The 27,176-nt window shown below is 39.3% G+C and overlaps 1 protein-coding gene across 4 annotated transcripts in view; it reads right to left on the bottom strand.

The window, feature by feature from the left end:
* IL15 (interleukin 15) overlaps positions 1–22,965 on the bottom strand; it is a 39,336-nt gene extending 16,371 nt beyond the window's left edge. For 2 of the 4 annotated variants that reach the window (XM_058837254.1, XM_058837255.1), the window contains exons 1-2: positions 22,816–22,951; positions 12,856–12,991 (exon numbers count right to left, since the gene is read on the bottom strand). In XM_058837254.1, coding sequence (XP_058693237.1) covers positions 12,856–12,904 — 49 coding nt within the window. In that variant the 5' untranslated portion in view covers positions 12,905–12,991; positions 22,816–22,951. Of the gene's footprint in view, positions 1–12,855; positions 12,992–22,815 lie in introns of all 4 variants that reach the window. The other 2 variants (XR_009277515.1, XM_058837253.1) reach the window with 2 other exon arrangements.
* Positions 22,966–27,176: the final 4,211 nt, after the last annotated feature.

Genomic DNA, 27,176 nt, shown 5'->3' with positions numbered 1-27,176 from the left:
CTTCTGCATCCAGCGATTCCATCAATCCATGGAAGAAGATCCAGACTAGTGCAGTAAAGGAAGGGAATTGGGAATTAGCTTCTAAAATCACTGCTTTCCCAGTGCTATACAGAAGAGGTGGAGTTGATCCTAGATGGGAACCCCTAGCCTACGGGGAGGCAAAGGAACTGTGCAAGGCTGCTAAGGACTATGGGAGGGGTTCTCCTTTCTTCAACAATCTGATAAGGGCTACATTCACAGCACATTTGTTAATCCCTCGTGACTTAAAGCATATTATGACTGTGCTGCTTTCACCAACGGAGTTGACCCTGTGGGGAAGGAGGGTGAAAATGAAGCAATTGCTGCTTAATTATGTCAGGGACTAGGCATGGGCAATGCTAACACTGGAACACCTGGATGGGGAGGGGTCACATACTCAGCCCAATGAGCAAGCTGCAAACCTCCCAAGGCCAGTGCATGGTGACATTAAAAATGCTGCAAGGAAAGCACTCATCCAAGTGCCTGATGGTAGCACATCTGCACAGGATTTTGTGGATATAAAATAAGGCTCTAGTGAGCCATACATGAAGTTTACTGATCGCCTTAAGCAGGCAATCTTTGAGATTATTTGAAAGCCAAATAATAGAAGAGAAAGCTAAAGATGAATTGGTGATAAAACTGGGCGTGTCAAATGCAAATCCTGAGTTCAAGAATTATGTGCCCTTCCCCCTGATTCTGAGCCAATGTTAGTGCAAATGATTGAGGTTCATAACCACCTCAGGATCCCCGAACACTCGGCTGTCCTACAGGCTCAGGCAGTGGGACAGGGAGTGGCAGAGGCTTTGGCAGCATTGTAGATTATACCTCAAGGGCCTCTACAGCAGCAAGGTCCTAGTGCTGCCACACAAACTGTCCCCCAAGGACTACAACAGGAAGGTCCTAGTCCGTGTTTTGAATATGGCAAAAACAGACATTTCAGAACAGACTGTCCCCAGCAACAAGCAAAACCCAAGGTTCCTGCCTGTTCCAGGTGTTGCAGGGGTTGCTCTCATACTGTTGCCCAAAACAGGGGGGTTATGGCAAGCCAGTCTTGGGAAGCTTCTAGCACAGCTCAGGATGGCCCCACACTATGACACAAATACCTCAGCTGCATATGCCCGTGACCACCGGAGGGCAGGTAACAGCGAGCTTCAACACCTTGTCACAGGGCTACCAGCAGCCCTGCCCCCAGGTGCCAGCTTAGAGCTAACAAGTGCCAAACCAGTAACACTGACTGATTATTTTACACATACCATATGTACAGGCCAGCTTGGACCCAAAGATCAGCCCTGTGAACTGTTGATTTTGGGGAACTGTGGATCAAGGACTGAGGGATTTTTTGTGTTACCTTTGTGTTATTGGTAACATCTCAACAGGAAATCACTGTATTAACTATGTGTCCTGTCCCACCTTACTTTATACCTCAGGGACTGATAATTGCTCAGGCGATTCTACTCCCCAGACAGTACTTTAACAACACATCAGAGTCCTTGGCAATGTGGACTAAGGTAATAAGCCACAGCTGGCCTCAACTAACCTGCACACTAGAATTTAACATTAAAAGGACTGTTCTCTCAGGACTCATTGACACAGGTGCAGAGATGACATGGATGGTCATCTCACAGTCCAAGTGGCCTCTCAAATGGACTCTTACACCTGCTCCAAGAACTCTGTTGGGAATTGGAGGTAACAGCATCAGCCTGATGACTGCAGCTGACCAAGTTCATGCAATCTGAAGGCTGTATCTCTACCACCACATCATTTCTGGTTAGAGCCCCCATATTTTTGTGGGGAAGAGATATTTTGTCCCAGTGGGGAATGCGCCTGGGGACAAATTTTTAATCTGGGCCACTGAACAGCGCAATACCCTAAAATTGACCTGGAATATAGGTGAACCCTTATGGTAGATCAGTTTTTCCCTGAGGAAAAACTCATCACACTTGAGTCTCTAGTGTAGGAACAGCTCGAAAAGGACACATTGTACCAACCCCAAGCCCATGGAATAAACCTGCCTTTGTCAACCAAAACCAAAACAACAGTAAGTCGTGACTCCTACAAGACCTATTTAAGTAAATAAGGTCATGGAGGACATGGGCACGCTACAGCCTGATCTACCATCCTCTGTTATGGTTCCTAAGGAATGGAAATGGACTGTTATTGATTTAAAGGACTGTTTCTTTGTCATTCCCCTTCATCCCGATGACACTCCTTGATTTGCTTTCTCGGTACCTAGCATTAACAGAGAGGCTCCCCTCCAGAGGTACCACTGGACAAGGCTGCCACAAGGCATGAAAAATTCCCTGACCATATGCCAATGGTTTGTGGCTAAAGTATTGGCTCCTGTTCCCCGAGATCATCCACAAGCAATTGTTTATGTTTACTACATGGATGATATACTTATTGCAGCTGAGAATGATCCATCTTTGATTTCAGCTTTAAAAGCCACCGTTACAGCTATCCAGCAAGCAGGAATTACAGAGAAAAAGATGCAACAGACACCACCCTGGAAATACCTGGGACTTAAAATCCTCTCTCAAACTATACAGCATCAGCCATTGCAACTAAATGAGAAATCAGAGACACTCCACGATTTATAAAACCTGTTAGTAACTATTAAATTAATTAGGGTTAAACCCCTGTTGGGGATCACTAATCAAGATTTGGTTCCCTTGTTTGTTTTATTAAAGGGGGATTTGCAGTGAAAGTCACCAAGGCAGCTGACAGACAAAGCAAGGGATGCCTTGGGAAAAGTATTCCAAACCATTCAAACTTGCCAAGCACACAGAATGAATCCAAATTTACTGTTCCTTCTAGCAATTTTGGGGAAGGGACCTCAACTCCCTGCTTTAATTTTTCAGTGGAACCCTGAGACATCTGATCTTTTGTTAATTCTAGAATGGGTTTCCTGCCCCATCAGCCAGGGAAAGCCATAACACAAAGCCAGAGATGATGGCTCAGCTTATTATCAGAGCCAGATCACATTTATTTTCCATCTCAGGGAAAGACTTCTCTATTGTATTCCTGCCCACAGCTACTGTATATTTGAACTGGCTACTGCAGCAATCAGAATGTTTGCAAATTGCTCTTGAAAATTTTCCTGGCCAAATTTCAATTCATTACCCTAAACATAAGTCATTGCATTCTGCCTTTAATTTAATCCCAAAACCATTAAGAAGTGATGTGCCATTGAATGCACTCACTGTCTTCACAGATGGCTCAGGGAGGTCCCATAAATCTGTTATAACCTGGCAAAACCCTGTAACACATGAGTGGGAATCTGACATCCAAATAATAGAAGGATCGCCACAAAGAGTTAAACTAGCTGCAGTTGTTAGAGCTTTTTCCAAGATTACACATCCTTTTGATTTGGTGACAGATTCTACTTATGTTGCAGGCATTGTCAAGAGAGCAGAATATTAATTTCTAAAAACAATTGCTAATGACCATTTATATATGTTGCTTAAAAAAATAATTTTTATTCTTTCTTAGAGACAGCACCCTTCGTTTGTCTTGCACATCCATTCCCACACCTCATTGCCTGGACTTCTGACAGAAGGTAATGAGAAAGCTGATACACTAGCCATGACAACACTGCCCAATATTTTTGAGCAGGCAAAACTCAGCCACTCATTCTTTCATCAGAACGCTCCTGCATTATATCACATGTTTGAAATCACTAAAGATCAAGCCAAGGCAATTGTTACCACATTCTCTGATTGCCAAAGGTACTCGTTACCTTCCATCAGGGCAGGAGTAAATCCCAGAGGGCTTCACAGTTTACAAATCTGGCAAAGTGAAGTAACCCATTATGTGTCTTTTGGTAAATTTAAGTATTTACACATATAAATTGACACTTTTTGAGGGGCAGTCTTTGCCTCTGCACATGTGGATGTGGCAGCTGGAGATGTCATCAAACACTTTCTCCAAGCATTTGCAACACTAGGCATTCCACAGGAAATAAAAAAGGATAATAGGCCAGCTTACATCTCACACAAATTACAAGAATTCTTTAATATGTGGGGAGTAAAACATACTACAGGCATTCTCCACTCCCCTACAGGACAATCAATTGTAGAAAGAGTACATGGTTCTCCCCAAAGAATTCTAAAACAGCAGAAAGGCAGAGTAGAGGCCCTGTCTACTGTAGAACGGCTCAGTAAAGCTACATATGTTTTCAACTTTCTGAACAACTCATTCATGGAGCTGAATCCCCCAATCACCAGCCATTTTTCAAACACCACACAAGCACATTTAAAAGAGAGGGCACCAGTTCTAACTAAAGATCTAGAAACCAGCAAAATGTTAGGGCCTTTCCCACTAATTACCTGGGGGAGGGGATATGCTTGTGTCTCTACAGATAAAGGACCTCGTTAGGTTCTGGCAGGAAATATAAAACCATATTTTCAGCCTCTACAGGAGTACCAAGATGCTGTACAAGAGAAACCACAAGAGTAACCTAAGGAAAAGATATCCTGAGAACTACCACCTACCTTCTCCTTTATACTTCCCTAACTTTCTTAGCTTTCCTGCAGATTATTCCATGAAACATGACCCCTGAGGGACTTCTGCTTGCTACTGCCATCCTAATAAACTCCATGCTCCTCACAAAGACTTGGATAGTCCTGCAGCCAAAACAAAACATATGGTTAACTCTGGCAAAAAACATAAAACAAGATACTCTGTGCCTGTCTGTTGCTAGGCCTGATGACCCCTTTTCCACCTGCTTAGTAGGGTACCTACAGATGTATGTCCAATAACCAATAATGCCACCCGTAGTATGAAATATAACAATCCTAATAGATATATATAGAGAATATAATAATATAATATAATATAATATAATGATAATATAATAATAATAATATGGAAACACAACCCTGTTGGTACCTGGGATTACTGGACCCAGAAGCTCCCACATGGATCAAACCCCAGGAGCTAGAAATTCTCAGGTATGTGAAAATGGATTTTTGCATAAGGTTTTTTTTATCTGCCAAGGTGAGAAAAGACTAAAAGACCCACAATCACAAAAGAAAGAGTAATTATCAGGACCCATGTTTCCCCAAACCACCCAGCTTACAAAATTCACAGCCAATGGTGTAATTACACCTCCTCCATCACTTCTCAGTCCAGTAATCACCCACTCCAGTTTACCAAAAGGTGTACTTCTTATATGCAGAGACAGAGCATGGCCTGGCATATCTTCACACATTAAAGGAGGGCCGTGTAGCTTGAGGAGGCTTACTTTGTTGGCACTTGACAGAAAAATGATTCATAGCCAAAGAAATAGGGCAAAAACATCTATGCATTATTTTGAATCTGACTGCAATGATGAGTTCACATTTTGGAGCAGAAACAAGAGAATGGCTGCCTCCATCTTATTACCTTGGGTGGCTGTGGCAAGAGCTTTAGGACAAATATACCAGTTTAGGTGCCTACTGAATTAGCAAACCAACACCAGCTCCCTTGCATTGAGTGGCTTGCTCTCAGATGTAGATGCTGTCTAGCATGCTACTCTGCAAAACAAAGTGGTAATAGACTTTCTATGCTTAGTTTGTGGATACGGCTGTGAGGACTTTGGGGGCATGTGTTATATGAGCATTTATGATCATAGTGAGTCCATTCATCACAGTATACAAATTCTCAAGGAAGAAGTCAAGAAATTGAAGTTAGAAGATGACAGTGACTGGTTCAATGGACTATTTAAAAACTGAGACTTACCTAGTTGGACTAGATCTTTAATCAAAATGGGTTTACAGATTTTTGTAGCTGTTATTGTTGTGTTCATGTTGTTTCCCTGTTTTTTTAATTGTTTGTTAAGAGTTTTCCAAAAATCTTTACCGAAGGTCTTTGCAATTCAAAGAGAAGAGGCAGTTGTGGGAACTGAATTACCTGGGATAGATCTTACCCTAGACAAAGTTCCTAGCATAGAGGGATAAATCTGAGGCCCTGGAATGCAGAGTGCTGGGAAGATGCTGATAGAGACATCCCAGAATAGGCAAGACCTTAGACTTATAAGGTCAAAATCTTGTCCTGTGGCTTTGGCTATTCAGCCCCAGGTAACCCTGGGTGTTGTGAAGCCCACCACACCTCTGGGTCTTTGGATTGCAGCCTGTCAACCATGCGGTCTCTGTGAACATTAAAATCTCTCTTGGGCATTCCATCGTATCCATCTCAGGATTATTTCCACGCTGCCTGGCGGGACCAAACCCCGGATTGCAGAGAATAAACTGCGACAAACAATCGAGCTGAGAGAAAAAAAATTATTCTTTCTTAGTTTTAAACTATGAATTGCAAAGAACATGGGCTTGTGTTTACTAATTCTAAATACCTGGGAAAATGTAGAATACTTTCAAGATTACTTTTTTACTCCAAGGCAGGAATGTGTAAAATTCTTTAGAACATGCAGCAAAGTTGCACCCCAACCCAAGTTTATGGTCAGCTGAAGGGATGATAAATACCTATTATTCTATTAATTTCAGTAAGAGTGAAGCAATTATACTACTCCAATGCTTAGCATATTTTTCTCAGTTGTGCTTCCTTGTCCTTCAGAAAATCTGAGGGACAGCGAGCAAAAAGAATAACTATTACTTTAAGAATGCTCCTTTTTTTCTTCTATGTCAAATAGTTTAGCTAGTCACATTTAACTCACACAAAACAAAATTCAAATATTCTTTGATCATGCTATTTCCAGTCCCCTTTCTTGGGCATCCAGACTGACAAAAATTGTAAATTACAAAACAAACCAGAAAGCAAAAAGTTGTTGTTTAAAATTTTATAGGATAAAACCTTTGTAACAGCTAAGAACCTGAGTGTATAACTGAAAAAATTGCTTAAAATATGGTCTTTTGGTTTCTTTCTTGTTAGAAATGCCAAATAAGATGTTTAAATAAAGTTTTTTTCATTTGCAAAAATTTTAATTGGTTATATGAATTACAGAAAATGATCCTTTAGAAAATAATTAAAATTTTTAACAGAAATAAAAATTAATTTTCATTACTTAAGTGAAGGATATTTTATTTTCTGATATTTAAGTCAGGACAAAACAGGTGTCATAGGTTGCTTTGAGATAAATCACTCTGTACAAGTTTTTGGATGCTCCACACTTTCAATATAGTTTGAGCATTGAACTGTAAGGAGAGGTACTGACAAAACCCCTCAGGTCCTAAAGAGGGCAGAGGATCACTGGTAGCCCTTCATCTTATTGAACCACGTTGTAGTTGAAAAGTCTCTTTTACTAAGTATAATACAGAGTTTGAGGTCACTCTCAACACTGTATCTTCCTCAGAGTTTTAGTTTTAGAAATTATTTTCTTGTTAAAAAAAAGTCACATGTGCACAATACATAAATTTGCATTATTTTCAAATCATTCATCTTCAGCTGGATGAAAACTACTAGAAAACGGCTTTGTCCTCACTGTGACATGTGTATCCTGAAATTGCACACAGTTTAAAATGAGACCTGAAATATTCATGTTTCATTTAAATTATGCAAGATAATCTACAGCAACCATAAAATCTTATGAATCTGAGAGATATTTTCAGTTATGGAGAGCAGGAGATGAGTGGGGGTTTTGTCCTTCAAAAAAACAGAAGAAGAAGAAAAAAAAAGAGAGAAAAGGAATTGTTTAAAAAGTAGAACATGAGAAAAGCTAGATTTAAATGCTATAAAGGAGGCTACACTTTACATTCAGGTCAGCTAGATCAGATGTTCAAATGGTAACAGCAGGTACCTATAGCAGAGTTTTCAACTGGGTTTATGCCCACACTCCTAAATGCTAATGTAGATTTTCAGGTAAAAAACCATCCTGCTCCTTAGAAGTTAGATTAGTTTCTCCTCTGTGCTTACATGGTGGAATTGTTCTTGAGAGATTGGCTACTAAACCAAATACTTTGCACTTGGAATTTCAGTGCTACCTACATAATGCGTCTAAAGAAGATTCTTCAACATTCAGAGGGAGCTGTTTGTCTCATAACACATCTGCAACTGCATATCACAGCTTAATCTCTTGTAATAACAGCGTTTTGTCTTTTCTCAAGATGGAAAAGGATACAAAAGATAAGAGGAAGGACCTTCCAGGACATCTAAATATTGCCTTTTGTCATCACGTTCATAAGAGCCTCTAAAGGGGGAGGTGCTGGGCAGAATGGGTAAGTAAAAGACACCACTGAATTTGGGTTATGCCTGACCTTGCTTGGATCAGTTGTTCTCTGCAGATTAAACAAACATTTAGTCTTAATTTATTTGGTACTATGAGAATTTCCTGTCTTAAAGACTGGTAGCAAAAATGGTCAATCTTAGGATAAAATGTCCTGATGTATCAGCATAAACTCTACTTAGCAACAGCTAAAACCTGAGTGTTGTCAATATTGTTCTCATGTCAGTTCCAAAACACAACATTGTACCAGGTACTTGGAGGAAAATAAAGTCTGTCCCAGTCACAAGGGCATGAAGACAGAAACTTAAGTCTAAAATGCCACAGCATACCTTTCAAGCTAAATGGGCAACTTTACCTGCAAATCATCAGCAGATAGAATGAGAAATTTTGTAGCTGACTCATATGATTCCAGACCTAAATATTGGTATAGTATTTTATCATCTCCCCTTTGCATTAGTATCATACAGCAAAATAAAATTCATATCATTTACTACAAAAAACTTTAAAATTAGGCCTCTTTAGTAGCCCAGAGTTGCATCTTTGAAGGAGAGTCCACCAAAATATGCTTGAAGAGCCTAAGATAAGGCAAATTATGGCACAACCTTCCAGTCTGAATAAAGCAAGGGAACAGGAAAATGGGGTTAGCCTCTAACTGTGGGGAGCGTGATAATGAGGTGAGAAACTTCTCTTCTGTATGAAACAAAATGAACACAACTGCAAGCAAAAAGCTGTTGCCATTAAATAATACTGTCTTTGTCTGTAATTGTTATAAAACAAAAAGTAAAATCATGCAGTTATCTGTGTTGTTTCTGTGAGAAATGGGAAGTCACAGGAGCAGTCTACTTGTACATAGCTAGGGATTTCTGGGAAACATGAACAACTGATTAAATGAGAAAAATTGCCAAGCAACTAAGGACAGAGAAGAGAGGAGCACAAATCATGCAAATCAAGGCTCTCTGCTGAAGAGTTTGCTTGAATATGAGACAAGGAAATGAGAAGAAAAGCATACTTAGGATTCAACAGGGGAAAAATACCCACACAAGAATTCAGCCAAGACATAAAGGTTAACAACTCTACTTTGCAAAGGGTATTGTGAGACATAAATCATCTGGTCCATCGTGTCATGTTGCAGGAGAAACAGCTACACTTATAGCAGCCTTTTCTTTATAAGTTTAGTTGGAAGCTGTCTGAAAGCACAGAAAAGAGAGTTGCATGACAAATATATTTTTAATATAAACTGTACTTTTTTATAACAAACAGAATTCATCAAAGTAAGTGTTATTTCCATACTGTTTAACTGAAATCAGTACATACAAATGGCACTGTGAGGTCTTTTCCTCCCTCAACTGCTGTCTAACCTCCCCAGGATCTCTGTTAGAAATTACTGGGGGATTGTGATTGTAGTCAGTCCAACAAAATCCCACATTTCCTATGAAAGGACTTAATGAATCAACTGCCTTGTGATTAAGTGAAACTTCTAGATTGTATTTAGAGGGGGAGGTTTTCTGAATTTAAAAAAATGTGTTAATACACTGCCACTCAAAGACATTTTCATTTGGAAGTAAGTTGCCATGGTGACATTTTTCTCTCTTTCCTCCAGGAAAAAAAAAAAAACAACAACTAAAAACACCCCCCCCCCCAAAAAAAAAAAAAAAGAAAGAAAGAAAAAAAAATTTGAATAAAATTTTCCCAGAATAACTTAATTCAGGAAAGTGTTCTTTTTTTCTTGGGTAACTACCATTGAATGCTGTGAAAGAACAGTGACTCACAAATCTGTGCTGGACACTGATATGATGTCACTCCACTTCCTTGCCTGTGATTCAGTCACCAGACAAAATACATGGGCAGGAGGATCTCAAGAGGCTGTAGAATGACTTGTGGAAGAGACTTTTTTGTTATCCCCACCTGGGAGCTAGGGAAGAGGAAATATTACATCCATTTCTCCTTGACAATAATCATAAAAATAGTATTTTTCATAAATTTCGGAATGGTTGTGTCATGGTTTTCCCCTTGTTCTCACTAGCGTCTGGAAACCTTGGAGACAGAACACATCTTCATTCAGCTTTGCACAAAAGGTCTGATCCCAGCTTTGGCCAGGGATGTCAGAGGACTGAAGACATTGGAACACAGGGAGGAGAAAAATCCTTCTTGCACTAGTGTCTCTTAGAATCAGTGAAGCAAGACACCAGATGAAACATACATGTCCTCACTCTTTTAAAATTTTGTTTTCATTTTTATATTAGTTTAGTGGTTTACACTAAAGAATCATGTCAGGGGAAAAACTTTCATTCAGCAATCTCCTTAACATTGACCTTCTAGAACCACAGAAGAGCACCCCAGCTCACAAACTTGCACTGAAGAGGAGCTTCTTCAGTGCCTTGGCTGAGGGGTTATTTGTGAGCCTATAGATTAATATCTACTTTGACTGCTTCCCCGTCAAATTCCCAAGGCCCAGCTACTTTCTAACTTTTTGTTTCTGGCCTCTTTTCTTCAGGCATATGAAAACAACTCATAACAAAGTGGCCAACAGACAGAGATTCTGTTACTCAGTCATTTTGGTAATGGGAGGCTGTTATGATTTCTGGGAAACTGACTGTGAACCTTGATTCCTAAATTTCTGGTAATATAGCTACCTGTCTGTTCTGCAGAGTGATACCTCATTGAGTTCTCAAACTTCTGACATTATCAGAATGTGCTTAAGTTAGCTTTTGTGCAGTAATTTTTAATACTATTTTATATAAATAATTTCTGTTAAAAACAAGCTAAAAGATAGCTCATCTAGAAAAGCATCATATAGATAAAGTCCTTAATGACTATTAAAGATTTAAAGGAAAAAATCTGTACAAAACAATCACAGAGTGCACAACAATATATTTTATATTATTTTAATACATTATTCTTAGAGGTTGGAATCCATCAGCTTTTTGTAACAGTAGATTATTCTACTATGATTTATATTTTCAATTTATCTGCACTTTAATTCTTTTAAGGGGCACAACATGGATACCTATATGTTATACCTGGCTGCATATTACACCTGTTTTTAGGTACTAAGCCTTATTGAGAAGGATGTTGTCTTTTTGTCTGTACCTTTGTAGCTACATCATTCACTGTATAAATATAAGAAACAGCATGAAATTATTAATTTAGAAGATGATAAAGTAATACCAAAAATAGAAATCTTACATATACCTTTTAAAGAGGTAGTGGTACGGTTGTATTTAAAACTGTTCACTGGCCTTGGAAGCAATTGCTTCCAGAACATCTGAGGCTTCTTTTAAGTTATCATGATGGATGAAGGCATTTAAATAGATAAGTCATAACAGAGGCAACATTAGTATGACTGGAGGGCAAAACAAGCTGTCTTTCTGATAGTCACACAATCCTGTGTCTGCATCTTGCTACAAGAGTAATGGCTTTTTATATTCTTTTAAGAACTGTTGAGGAAATCCTGTAGTCAAAACACTAGCTGAATGTGTATTTGAAATGCTCAGTGTAAATAAAGACTTATTTGCTTGTCACACATTTTATTTTTTCACAGCCTTAGAAGAGTGAATAACCTTAGGTTATTTACATGTACTATTGGCAATCATTGTGGAAGAGCTGTCATGCTCAAGACAGTGACTCATGACCTGCTTCCAACTTTCAATAGCCTTCATTGGTGACACTTGAGTTTTAAATTTTTCTCCAAAATCAGGAGGTCTATATTTTCTTGCTTTTAATAAAAGCTAAGACTAATGCAATCACTCTGGAACTTGGCATGAAATCATGTAAAGATACTGGGTAATCAATAATTAACTCAAATTTGAGATGATTAATTGGCTCTGTGACTTCTGCAGAAAAACAACTGGAAAGCCAGCAGTAAAGATGAGAAAAACTGAGCACAGGACTAACCAACATAAGAATCATCAACCAATAGAAGAATTAATTTGAATAAGAGAACTATGTGACTTGTAGCCAATGAACATTAGTGCCTTTTTTTGATAAAATTTTATAAACAGTGAGGAGTTTTGATAGTCATTGTGTTGGCTTTGTGGAAGTGCCATCCAGCCTCCATTTCTGGGCAGAACTGTAAAAAAGTCAAATATCTCAGCTCTGTGTGTGGATTTGCCTCTTGCACAACCTGTTTTGGGACAACAGCAAATGCTAATGACTTTGGTGTTATAAAAAGATCACCTAGCCACACTGCCTACTGGAAATGCAGCTGCTACTGAATCATCTAGGAGATGTGTGGGGAGCTCTGAAGAGTGCTACAGAGGCCAGACACTTTAAAGGACTTCCTCCTTTAAAGGATTTTTTTCCTTTTCCTTTAAAGGATTTCAAGAGTATACTAAACACTACTGAAGAGCAGGGGTTTTGGCATCACATGTTGTGATATTCAGACAGACACAGAAATTAGGTCCAAGCAGAAAAGTTGGCTAGAACTTGCCGTGCCACAAATCAACTGAAAAATATGAATGTGAAAAAAACTCAGACCTATTTACCATGTAATTATTGTACAACTGAATAACAAAGAGTGGAAAAACCAATACAAAAATTATAGAGTGTAGGGATTTCATTTTAAATACTGGAGATATTTTCAAGCCTTAAATTTGCTCTATTACCTACTTTTTATGTTGGGTTGCAAATTAACATTGAAAACTTTGCTGAAATTTCCAAAATGTTGTTTAAGGGATCCTTACCTGACTCTGCAGCCTGCTCAATGCTCCAGCAGAGTTTTGTGTTGGCCATGCTGTCCCCAGCATCCTGCCTGCTGGACCACTACTCAGAAGAGAAGCACAGCATCTGGATCAGGAAACTACATTTTGGCACCTATATCTGGGGGGAAAAAACAAGTAACTATAAAGCCACAATAGATTTCTGAGTGGCTTTCAGTCCATCCATTAAGATCATTCAAAGCAGGAAGCCTCTGAAATTTTGTGAGCAACTTCTCCGAGTCCCCTGTATGTATTCTAAATTAATGGAACTTTTTGAAAAGATTAATTTTACTTAGATAACTGAACCTCATCTTTGAATGCTGTAGGATAAAGGGAGTTCCCCTGGAAAATGTGTATTGTCAGCAAGGGATATGTTTTTTGTGATTTCTCATGACAATCATGGTTACTGTCTAACAAGTTCATTGCCCTTTTTATAACCTTTCTATAAATGACACAATAAAATATATTGGAAGGTTTCACTTCACTTTCATAATTTTTTTCCCTAGATTCGTGTTCAAATCTTGCAAGTGTTGTGGTTGGAGAAACAAGCAAATTTTTCTTTAATCAACTGGTTTTGTGCTCATAGCAAGACCTCGAAGAAATACAGCAAAAGATGAAAGCATGTTGACAGAACCATTTCTTTGGACATTAATATTAGTATTTTTTATGAAAGCAGTCCCAACACATTCTGCAAGAAAATAAATTTGTGATGAAAGCTGCCTACAGAAGTTATGGAAGCTCCATCCTCAGAGGTGCTGAAAAAATCAACCAAACTTGCAGCAACCTGCTGTAATATCAAAGTTAGCCCAGCTTTAGGTGGGAGGCTTGAAGAAGGGTCCTGTATGTGCCTCTTCCAAAAGTGAACTATACAATGAAATTAGGCCCCTTGAATTAAAAGAAATGTGGTAGAGGATGGAAATATGAAAACACACACACATTGCATAAGCATTGTCTTCTTAGAAAATTAAACACAAAGAATTTGAGAGATATGGGCTGACAACATAGTCTTGTTCCTGTAATGTGCAAAGGCACTATTGCCAGTCTTGTAGCCTTTCAGCATCTGGGTCTCAAACAATAAGACTCAGTTTCAGTTACCTTCATCTTGATCAAAATGAACTTGTTGGAGCTGGGATTTCCTACACGGAATTATTTACTCAGGCTAGTGATTTTCTTTTAAGTCCCCTTAAGAGTTTCACTCATTTCCAAAAACAAATTAGCAGAAAATATGCATTCTTTCATATAAAGAAAATGTTTATAAGTATTTAATTAAAGCTGTGCTTTTTGATAGTGTTTTCAAGTTTGGCAGCCTAGAAAACCTGCATAAACTTGGCAAAGTCCTGAGTGGCTTATTTTATTTACATAATTGCAGAAGAGATTTTTTTGGCATTGTGTAGGTGGTCTCCACCAGTCTCTTCACCAACATATTCCATCTCAGAGCTACCAAAGCAAGCAGAACTTTTTGTGTGAGTACATATATATAAAACAGGATTTCTATGGGAACAGCATTGTGAAGGCTTAGGTTCAGAAACCAGTGATGTTGCTGGTGCACAGCAGTGGAATTTGACTTGTATGACTGGATGGAGAACACAGCAAAGAATTAAGAAATGGTGGAGGTGAAAAGAAGGAGAATGAGGGTAGCAGAAGGATTTATGATAATTAAAGCATATTCTACTCAAGAACTTCAAACTCAATCCCATGCTCACTGCCTTCCCATGAATTCATAATTATAAAAAGGTATTAGATCTTTAATCAGAGTATGATGCAATGATTTCCTTTTTCTCATACAGCATTTGTGAACCAAATCATCATTTTCACGGAGTGGACCAAGCTCCTGGGAAAAAACCAAGGCAAATCAAACCCCTGTATAAAAAGCTTTGTCTGAAAAAAAAGATGTGTAGAAAAGGAGATACAAGATCTCAGAAAGAAAACCGGGATCCAAGGCAGATGGATACAGCTCTGAGTCTTTTCCTTGCCTTCATCTCACCATCTTCCTGTGATTTGGGCAAGCTCCTTAACACAGATTTTTCACAAGCAGCAATAATTTTCTGAGATCTCTCTTACAAGAAATTCTCCCTTTTAGTGGCCGTGCATATCTGCCCCAAGGGTGGAATGCCTCATGCTTCCCAAGCAAATATTTCTAGTTTCTGTAGTCAGCTAGCTCAGATGCTAGCTCAGGTTTCTCCAGGGCAGATGTTACAGCTTAAAGGAAAAAGTGCCCTTGCAGAGTTTAGTTCAAAATGCCTGCGAGTCCTCACAGCTGCACCAGAACACATTGGTGGCTAAAGTGAACACAGACAATCCTAGAGAATGCTGAACAATCACTTACAACAAAAATAAAAATTCATACCCAGGCATCACATACTGGGCCCAAAATATTTAAGTTCTACTGATATTTCTGCATTTGTAGAGAGAAATTCTTCTTTTCTGATCCTTTCCTATCTTTTTAGAGAAAAAATAACTAATCCATGATCAAGAAGAAAATGGATAAGATACTGACAATTGGCATATAAATATATATACACATATATGCACACAGATATATATACATATATACATACACACATATATGTACACACATATATATTATATAATATATGTACACATATATATTATATATACATATATATAATATATACAGATATATAAAATACATATACATATTATATATATATGTATATTATATATACATATATATATATATATATATACACATATATATATACTAGCCACTGTAAAATCACATTACTTGTGCCCATGTAAATAATTACTATGAGATGGTGTAAGGCTGTGGACCTTTTTTTACTCAATAAAAATTATTGAAAATTAAATAAAATGATTGAAAGAAAGCTGTAAGCAGTGACGTAGCATATGTGACCCCCAGTCTGATGACTTTGGCCATCACCAGCATCCAGTGTTGGTTGCTGGAGAACAGGTTTACCTTTGGAATCCCTAGGCTGAGAACAGGCACCATTGCAATCCCAGGTGGGCTCCCAGTGCCACCCTACTCTCACCCCCTGTGCTGCCCAGCCTCTCCACTTCATGTGCCAGCCCTGAGTACAACCAATCATAGTATCAGCATTAATCAAGCCTCAGGAATGTGAAATAATAATTGACCTATCTACCCTTCCAAGAAGCAGCGTAAAGCTCTATGAGCTACACAGTTGCCAAAGTACACTGCCAGAGAAACAAACTGTCTTTATTGTTTTTCTGCCAAAGGTTACAGTACTTGAGCTTTTGAGAGCCACTGTGTCTCACACTCCTGTGTTCTTAAAAGCACACTACACACCCTTGATTCTAACAGGTATGCCTCTTCTGTCTCTATTATTTTCATGGCATTCAGCCTGAGGTTAATTTGACATTCAGTTGGGGGCAACTTGACAGTATGGCTCACACTAACAGATACAATTTGTTATTTTAGAGCAAGTGTGCTCATGTCGATAGCTTTTCCTCTTACAAGTAGGTTGGTGGCAGTAACCAGCTTCAGCTTTCAGAAATCGGATATATAGATTTCCATAGAGTCTCTGCAAAATCTCTCCTTGTTCTGGAAGGGCAGGTAAGGGTCCCACTTCCCCTTACAAGCAGACAGACATCAGTTTTGTCACCAGAATACATGCAGGCCCCACTGGTAGAAGTGATTCATTAAGTGATTATTAAAGAAGTGATAATTAAGAATTCTAAATTAGCCAATGCAGCATCAAAAGATGCCTCAGAGTTCATGCCCAACTTTCTATCGTATTGTTTATCAACCAAAAAGAACCAATGTTAATAGTATGTTAACAACATATTAACAGTTAAAATGAGTTTTAAGGTATGTGAAGTAAGCCTTGTCACTGTTGTTATTATTTTACAAAAAATGGGTCTTCTACTGTGTATACTGTTCACAAGATATTTGTCTCAACAACTGCATTGTCCAATTTGCATCTTCATAAACACAGTCTGTGGCAGACGGTGACACAACATGGCCAATGAGATCAGGTCCTTTCTCCAGCAGAGACAATAAGGTTTCCCACACTGTCCTTATTTATGGCTTAAACTCTAAGGAAGAAAATTACCAACACTTGACATTTATAGCCTTCTGTCAGAGACTGCAGCCAGGGAAAGGTGCAGTGGGAATCATATCTGACTAGCAGTTTAGAATATGATGGCCCATCTACTCAAAAATAAATTGCAACCAGTAAATTTTCTTCTTTTTTTTTTTTTACTTACAAAAACACATCCTAATATATTTGATAAATTTCAGTCATGAATGGGCCAGATTAACAACTTTGGTATAAGAGTTTTTTAACTACTGCAGAGTACAACCTTTTTCGTCTACATGTATTAATATTTTAAAAGCAATTCCTCAATGGGAAAAAAAAACCAAACCCATCCACCATTTTTTGGTAAAGAATATTTAAGCATTGACATTAGAGTTAATTGGTAAACTATTAAACTGTTCAGTTGTAATGTATAGCAGCTGTATCAACAATGTCTGAATGATCACCCTACGCTGCCACTAAGGACATACCTCATCTGTTATAGCAAGAAATACTGTATGATAATTTGTAATGACACAAGTATCTAATTACCTGCTAAAAATAACCTAACAACAGGGTCAACAATTAATTATATAGTATATCTACTGAAGTCTTCAAAATATTTCTGCTATTCCTCACTAATTTCTAAGGGAAATAATGAACAAATAAATAAATAGGAATCAGTTTCCATATTTTACAGTAGTACATTAATTTATGAATGGAAGACAGAAAGCTTTTATTAACTGCCAAGGTGCCTAAATGTGTTCTCATCATGATATAAAAGTCTAGCCCTAGCTACCCATAAATCCTGGTGGATGGTGGAGAACAGGCCCCAAGTCAGTTATAGGACATGGAGGAAATCCTAGACCACAATTCTCAGAGAATTGTGCAGAATATTATCTCAAAGGTGACACTCAGCTCTAGTCACCTGGGACCTCTGTTTACACTGATACAGTACAGACCACTTGGATGAAGTGTCTCTCTTCTGGTCCTACCTTCAGGTTCGTTTTGAACATGGGATCACAGGACCTATCTTGGGAATAGCATTGGCCAGCCAAGAGCAGAGGAACCTTTGGTGTGCAGAAACATTCTCTGTTTGCCACAGAGGCAGTGAGAAGGTAAATTGATATGGGATCAATGACATGAAACCAGAAGTCCATTCCTCTATAACAGAATAATCTGCCTGTGTAGGTATCAAGGGCCTCCAACATGGTTCTGTCCCATCATCTGAAACATCGGCTCAAAAAGGAGCTCTGAGCATACATTCCCATGAGGAGCTATTAACAGTGCTTTCCAGTAGAGTTTGCTCTTTGCAGAGACAAACTGTATCACCTTGTTTGTTAATATGTCAGCATTCATTCTTGGAACGAAGTTCTATCCTATCAAAACCTGTAAAATGGGAATCAGGCATCTCAGCTGAGTGAGAAAACATCATTGCCTCTATGAGAACTTAATGGGAACTGCTTATAAAAACAGATTTTGCTTCATACACATTTCTCTGAGAAATCAGTACCTGATAATAAGTAACCGAGAGTAGGGATTCCTAAGGAATTACTTTTAAGATACTTTTGAAAATTAGAAAAATTTTAGCATGCAGAGAGAGTAAATGGACACATTTGGGATGTTCTTGTTTTGCCTGGCACTGTAATTTGGTGTAGAGAATTGGCAGTGAATTACAGCCCTGTAGTTAAAATAACCTTTAATGTCACTGTCTTCCATTATGAGTGTTTAAGTGCACAGAAAAGCCTCAAAAAAAGAAGGAACGCATGAGTATTCGCTCTCCTGGGTTTTAGCTCCTAGTGATGGCGCAGTGTTGAAGTAGAGAGTATAGCAACATGACTGAGTCATGTAAAAAAGCAAGAGGACTAAAATCTGCACTTTTGTGCAGACTAACAAGTTTGTTCCAAATCCTGAGTATGCAGCACTGTGCTGGCCTGCAGAGCAGATACCCACTCTGGGTCACAAACCACACTGTTTGGATAGAATGGAATGTCTTACAGTCAGCTGTTCCAGACTGCCTGTCTCACTGCTGTGCTGGTTGCACAAGTTGAACTCTCTGAGAACAGAAAAGGGAAAGAAACATTGCTCTGACAGAACCCTGAACCTGACACTGGCAGGTTTGTGTCAAATGTATCAATGGACAGTGGTCCATGGCATGAAAGACATGCAAGCTGAGGATGAACTTTTCATTCATAAGAAACAATCTAGCATTGTATTATCCATACTTCCCAACTACTCCACATCAGCCTGTACCTCTGTCTCCTGTGACCCCTCTCTATTTTCAGTGAACTCTTAGGCAGCCTTAAATGGATCTGACCATAATCTTATTTTTCCCAGAGAATTCAAACATTTATAATGACAGCAAGACATAATGCAGTCACAATGACATCATAAAATTGTTTTGGTTGGAAAAGCCCTTAAGATCTTTGAGTCCAGCCATCAGCCTGAGCACCATACCTCTGTGTCCTTTAAAGGTCTTCAGTGTTGGTAACTCTACCACTTCCCTGGACTGCTTGTTACAATGCTTGAGCACTCTTTAATGAAGAAACCTTTTGCATTATGCAGTCTGAACCTTCCCTGGCACAAGTTCAGGCTATTACATCTTGTCTTATCACTTGTTGCTTGGGGAAAAAATCAGTCTCGACCTGGCTACAACCTCATTTCAGGAATCTGTAGAGAATTACAGGGTCACGCCCAAGCCTCCTTTTCTCCAGACTAAACATCCCCAGCTCCCTCAGCTGCTCCTTATGGGACTTGTGCTTCAGACTCTTCCCTAGCTCCATTACCCTTCTCTGGACATGCTTCAGTATCTCAGTGTCTTTTTTGCAGTATGGGGCCCAGACCTGGACACAGCACTTGAGGTGTGGCTTCGCCACTGCTGAATACAGGGGCACAGTCACTGCCCTGGTCCTGCTGGCCACACTATTCCTGTTACAAGCCAGGATGCCACAGGGCTTCTTGGCCACTGGGGCACAGCTGGCTCATGGTCAGCTGCTGTCAACCAGCACCCCCAGGTCCTTTTACACCAGGCAGCTTTCCAGCCACTCTGCCCCAAGTCTGTAGTGTTGCATGGGGTTGAACTTCGGCACCTGGCCTTGTTGAAACTCAAACAGTTGTCCTCGGTCCCTAAATCTAACCTGTCCAGATCCCTGCAGAGCCTTCCTCCCTCAAGAGGTCAGCACTCCAACCCAACTTGTAATCTGCAATCTGACTTGACACCTTCATCCAGATCATTGATAAAGATACTGAACAGATCTGGCCCCAGTGCTGAGCCCTGGAGAACACCACTGGTGACTGGCTGCCAGCTGTATTTAATTCCATTCACCACCACTCTGAGCTTGGGTAACCAGCCAGTTTTTCACCTAGCAAGGAGTATACCAGTCCAATTCATGGGCATCCAGTTTCTCCAGAAGATTATTGTGAGGAGAATTAGATAAGACAAGCAGGACTTGCCTTATGCCCTTGCTGACTGGGCCTGATCTTCTGGTTTTCCTGTACTTGCTACTGGATAGCACTCAAGATGATCTGCCCTGTGATCTTCCCCAGGAGCAGTCAGGCTGACAGGCCTGGTCCCGTTGCTGATGTATTCACAGAAATAAATTTTGTGTCTTTTAAGGCAGTAGCCAAATAAAGCTGCAGCTGGGCTTTGGCCCTCCTAATTGTCTTCCTGTTTGCTCCTGTTGTGTGTGTTGGTGTAGAGGCACTTCAGCTGAGCTGTTGATTCCACCACTTCCTTGGGGAGAGAAGCTCTAATTCCTACATAACCATTCTCAGGCACTTCCATGGTTTCTGAAACATCACTGACCCTTGTGTCTTTGTTGCCATATGGATCTTCATCCCCTACCTCCAGTGGCAGACAGAAGGAGCTTGCTAGCACATAGTCACTCAAAAATTGGTGGGCTACCTTCAAGTTTGCCTCTAGTGAACCTGGTTTTACCCCTTTCCCCATTTTAGTTTCAAGTTGTTTTGATAAGCCCTGCTAACTTCTGTGCAAAGATCCTTTTCCTCCTTTGGGACAGGTGTACCCCATCCATTGACAGCATGTCTGGTGTTGAGTACACCAAATCATGATCAAAATCCCTAAATTCTGTGGGTGACACCTGGATTTGAGACAGGTATTGGTGTGCTGGATTGTACCATTCCTTCCCTGCAACTGGATGGATAGAGGAGAGCAACAGTTGTGCTCCTGATCCCTTAACAGTCATCCCAAGGCCCTGGAGTCTTATAATTGCACCTGAACTTCTTGTTGCAACTTCATCACTGCCTACCTAAAAAAACAGAAAATAGATAATAACCAGAGGGTTGTGTCACAGAAGGACACTTTGACTTCACATCTTTAACCCAGGCCCCAGGAAGGATGCAGACTTCCTGAAGAAGGCTTTCTGGTCTGTATATGGGGCTTTCTGTTCCCTTCAGAAAAGATCTACTATGACAATAACCTGTCTTTTTTTCTTTATGGAAGCAATTTTGACACAGGGCACATGCTGAATTAACTTTAGTGACACCTCCAAAGCCAGATGGACCATCATCCTCGTTATTGTTCCATTCCCGTTGCAGAGCCTCTCACTCATATGCTAAGTCACCTGGGGTGCTGGGACAGTCACAGTAAGATGTGCAGGAGCCTGTCAACATTCCTCCATCCCTTTAATCACTGCGCTCTGCCAGGCAGAGAGAGGACCAGGACCCTGTGTCTTGCAGGGCCTGTCTCAGGGTGCAATTGCAGCAGTTTGTCTCTCTCACACCCCTGGATATCCTTGTGTCCCAGAGCTCTGGCGCAGGATGTAGTTCCCGCAGTCTGTGTCTCTCACATCCCCTGATTTCCCAATTCCCGGAGCGCTGGTACCAGGGGTTGCCCACTGCTGCCCTCTGGTGTAGGTGCAGAGCAGAGCACAGCTATAAAGTCGTACTCTAAGCTTAGAACAGCCCAGTAGACTCCCAAATTTGTTGAGCTATAAATATTGTTTGTTTAGACTACGTTGATCTATAATTATCTCCTTCCTAGATGTACATGTAACCAAATGGTAACTTTCCATTTAAATGGTACATGCCAAATAAATTTGTAACTGTAAACAATAAACAATTGTGAGAGACAAAGGAAGCACTGCACTATGTACTACTTGGAAAGTATAGTCAAACATGCTGTGACAATTATAATCAGGAATTTGTTCCTCAGTGTAAGACTCTCTTAAAAGTAAGCTGCCTAAAAATATCTTCTTTACACAGAAGGAACGGCAAGATAGTGTTTGTGCACAGGAAGGAGAATTTCCTATTAGACTTATACAGATATAATTTTGCGGGTTTTGACAATAAGAAGTTTCTGTCTCCCGCATCTTTTCCCTCTTTTTCAACCTAAATGAATGTATGATTCTATGACGAGGAAGAAAGTGTTATTTTTAAACAGACTCAGCAGTGCATATGTTCTCTCTTGCTTACTACTGATGAAAACCTCTCTACTACACTGCTATCATCTACAGAAACTCTGTCACTGTTTTCAGCACGATTCCACTGACTGCAGATTTTCTGTTCTCTGCCTGTATTTAATGCTCTTTTGACTGTATACACTAAGAATTAAATAACTTTTCTCCCAGTTTTTTGCCTCTGACCTTGGTATGTTAACCAGGCTCCGAGAAGTAGCTTTTTTTTCTCCTCATTTTTGCTGAGTGAATTTGTTAGCAAACAATGACAAATTTTTCATGGGCTAGCACCAGTTTTGTCTATTAGCTGATTTCTCTAACACAGAGACAGAGAAACAGGTGCCAATTGCAAGGTTAAATACAATACTTAAACTATATTTTTTATAAGAAATCTTATTAGACATTTTTTAAAAGCATTTAATAATTTGAAGCTAAGCTCTAAGTTCCTTAATTTTTTTAATAAAATGAGGAAAAAAAGAAAACCAATAGGATGTCAAAAGTTGTGAAATACTCACAAGTCTCGGAGTGCTGATCAGCAAGTCGACACGACACAGAAGTTGTTGACAGGATAAGGTTTGCACAAGTGATAGCAGCAAATGCTCCACCCCTTCCTCCATTCTGTTTTACTTTCACTAGTTACATAAATAAATTTGTACCTAATAAAGTGGAAATTATTCTCATGACAAAGATCAGACCATAAGGATTTCCTGCTGCCATTTCCGAGCAACTTTCAAACTTGGGGGGAAACAAACCAAAACAAAACAACACAAAAACGCCTCTGGGAAAATACATATGCCTACAGTTTAGAAGGCAGGCAAGTGACTGCCAAACATGAAAGGCAGCTGATTGATTGATATCTGAAGCACTGACCTTCCTGGACATTCTGGTTTAGCATGCCCTAAAGGGAGGAGGGCTCAAGGTTTGTGCCCTTGTTGCTGCACATTGTAGCATAGGTGTAGCCTCTCAGTCAGGGCTCAGCAGAGTTGCCTACCTTGGAAGTAGCTTTGTGCTGTGACTTCTCCTCTTTGCAACCTGAACAGTGTTTTTTTACTGGGGCAGCTGCCTTAGGAGGGAAAATGTAGTGGCCTTTCAGGACAGCACCAAGAAGCTGTGGAAGAAGGTTGTGAGGACAGAAAAGAGCTTCTCCAAAATTCTTCTCCATCTGGCTTGCTGTGGAGCAGCAGGGCAGAGAGGTGGCATAGGCCAGCAGAAGAAGATCCTTATAAAGGAGCTGAAAAGAATAATCTGAAAATTGCATTGAAATCCAAAGCTGTGGATTTTTAACTGTTAAGAATAGTGAAGGTTTGGTGTCTATAATAATCACCGTAAATGTCAGCTGTAATCCTAAAGTCCTGCCTAGATATCTCATCATAAAAACTTTTGTTTCTTGAGATAAACTTGAATGTCTTGAAGATGAGGCTTAGCAGCTCCCTAGTAGTACTGTCAGATTTCCAAGAACCATCATTTGCCTATGTAAGGTTCACGCATTTGAAAGGCAACAGTGAAAACAGTACTTGATCTCTGTGCAATCTTCTTTATATCCTTGGCTGTGCTGTTCTGACTGCTGGCTCTTTTTCTGATGATTTAAGTCCCGAGCAGGTTTGAACAGATGCAAGGAAAAAGGAAAAAAAACAGTCCAGGGAACTTCTGTGCCTCAGCCAGCCAAAAATTAACTAAAAGCAGAAGAGAGCTCTGTCCCGCTGTCTGTCCTTGCTGCAGACATCACAGTCCAGGAGCAGGATGTGGGGCAGTGAGGGCTCTTTCTCAACACAAACTGCAGCTTCTTCTTCCCCTCCTTCACTCTCACAGCCAGTCTTAAAGGCACAGAACTTAATGTGTAACATAAACAGAACAGGCGAATGGGGATACAAGCATCATAAAGTAACCCCAGGACAGCATGTCACACTGAGACATGGTAAAAATATTTTGCAGATAAATACCAAGGTTTTTAGAAATTACTCTGACTTCTTACTGGAGGAGAGATGAGTTTCTGGAGCTGGGCATTTCCTTCTTGTTTCTCAGTGAAAAAAGTGTTTTCCAGGAACAAAGAGGCGTTTTATTACAGAAAGATTCCAAAAATCTATTTATGAACATAAATAAGACTTCTGTGTCTTCAGCAGCTGTTGTACAAGTGAGAGAAACAGGGTCTGGGACTGAATGTTTCCAGAGCATTGTTACAGGTGGCTGTATTATAAATTCATTGTGTGGGACAGCTCACTGCCATTTCTTAGCACCCTGCTGTCCTGTGGTTCAACATTTGAGTCCAGCATCCATTCTGCAGAGAAGCACTGGAATGAAAGGCCACCACATTAATTATCTACTGCATGGGATCAGATTTGCAGTCATTGCCGCTGCAAAGAACAAAAACAAATATATGCAGAACTCACAATTTCATGCTTGTCACAGACTCTTGGCTCTCTCACATGATACTTTATTTGTGCCTCCAGAAAATCAGTAACTAGCACTCCTGGTACTTTGCCTCAATGCAGGTTGTGAATGTCACTTTTTAAGCAGGTGTACAGACATGAGAGGTAAAATCTGCTTCACCTGGCAGCTGTTAGAAACCTGGGCAGGATTTGAAAGTGGAAATAAAAATACAGACTTTCTACAGCTCGTGACAGATTATGAAAAGAAGTACCAGCATTGCAGGAAAAACATCAGCTTGGATAAATATTTAAACCAAAGGAACATACCCATTTATTAACTGTCTTGTGATAAGAGCACCTATTTTCAGAAAAGAATGGTCATAAATATCTGTTTCTTCAGCTCACTCCAGCTCAAAGAGTGAGAGTAAATGATATCAGGAGTACATGTGTGTACATGTATGTACTTGGACTTGGATCCCAAGGTGTCTCATATTTGCTACTGTTTAAATCTGAAAAGGGAGTGTTTCCTATTTATTTTTCTCTTTGACGTGATACTTTTGCTATGCTAAATTTGACAGAATTTTCTGTACTGGGAGAAATTTATAAGCAAACACACAAAAACAAGAACACAAAGATTGAGGTATTAACTAATTATGTGAGAATAGGAACAGAATAACTTGCTTACTTTTTTTAAAAAAATCTTCTTCCCAACAATTTCCTTTGAACACAGCAAAATGGAATCATTGCAAATAGAGTGGTTTTTTTTAACTATCTCTCTGTGTTTTGCTGGCATTTCTGAAGTTTAAAATATATTTCTAGCTTAATATAAAAACAGAAACTATTCATACGTATACAATATTATACAAATTGCATTACTATTTTATATATAATATTATATATATAGTATTACAATACTATACAAATTACATTAGTTGTATATAAAAGTAATGCAAGTGTCAGTATGTATTATATTACAGTAGGGTGGCAATACCACCAGAACTCACTCAAAATTTAACTCTCATTTTCTTAATTACACAAAAATGTGCTCCTTAACTAGACAGGAGACATTTTAAAATAATGTACTTCCTACTAGCATATCAAGGTGTTTATTTATAGCATAAATTATTCTCAGATTCTCTTACAAGCAAAATATGTCTTTCTAATTCATGCAGTTTTCATTTATAGTGGACGCAGGATGTTTGGCAAGATACTGGCAATTATTCTCACTAAGGAACAACTAAATTGCAACTTAGTGTTTTAAGTGCCATAACAAAGAATGTGAATACAAACTGTAAAGTGAAAACAGATGTGTGACTGCCATTTTGGAAATAAAGCAGGAAAACTGAAAACTGAAACATCCATCCTCATTTGAAGCAAGATTACCCAAAAGTTTTGTGAAGCTGCATGACATCCAACAAGTTTGTGCTTTCTCTACTCCTAAAAGTCTGCCCATATTCTCATGGAATTCCTTTGGAATTGGAGTTAGTTCAGTTGCTGAACACCAGGAGAGGAAACATTGCTACAGGAGCAGGAGTGAAGAAACAGGAGGGAATAAAATATAATAATAAAAATTAAAATAAAAATAAGAATAAAAATGAAAATAATAAAATATAATTTAAAAAATGGGAGGGAATAAACTACTAGAGTAGTTTATGTGATTGTGTGGGTATACAAAAAACAGTAGGTCTAGCAAACACAAACCCCTGTAGGAAGGCCCCAGCTGACAGCCCAAATCCAACTTCCTTTTCCAAATTTCTGAATGCTTAAAGAAGGGAATGCACTGCATTTTTCTCACCTACTGTCTTAGTGTCCGTCATTTTAATAAAAGGTCTTGAAATGGAGACCTTCAATGGTAAGCTATATGCTCTGATAAGACATAATGCTCTATAATGATTTTAATTTTCTTTAAATGAATTCCAAAACTTTTAGCATATCTGACCCCAAATATACAGGCACATGCAGAAGACAATAATTGCAATTTTAAATGTATCTCTTCCAAAGCATATTTTTTTGTTATAATGTTCCTGCTGTCTTTGAATTTTTTTATTTTTTTTTTCGCTGCAGAGCTGAACTACTACTCGGTCAATCATCAGCCCTATGAATTTCTGCAGAGGAAAATGAAGGAACTGTTGTTTTTTTCAGCTAGGTGACAGGGTGGATATAAAGAGCAGATAAAGATGTACAACTTTGGCTCCCTCCACCACTGCCAGTGTGGCAGCCAGAGGAGGTAGTTGCAAGGGAAATAGGCTTTTGCCTCTGGAAAGTCACATCCCAGTCATTCCAGCAGCCTTCACCATTATTCCATGGTGTTTTAGCAAAGGTGGGCCTTGATTCTAGTGAAGGGACCAGCAGAAAAGTGTGCCTCACTATTGAGAAGGGCAGGACAGAGGGGAGCTTTTATGATGAGGGACTCACATCAATCTGTCTTTCAAATAAGGTAGGAAGGTGCATTTCTGGAAATTATCACATTCATACACATAACTGAATTTGATACCTGTTCTGCACCAGTG

The sequence above is a fragment of the Poecile atricapillus genome, chromosome 4 (assembly GCF_030490865.1).
Source record: "Poecile atricapillus isolate bPoeAtr1 chromosome 4, bPoeAtr1.hap1, whole genome shotgun sequence".
Classification (NCBI taxonomy): domain Eukaryota; kingdom Metazoa; phylum Chordata; class Aves; order Passeriformes; family Paridae; genus Poecile; species Poecile atricapillus.
The sequence above is the reverse complement of the archived record's forward strand: the minus strand, read 5'-3'. Positions and strand labels throughout refer to the sequence as shown.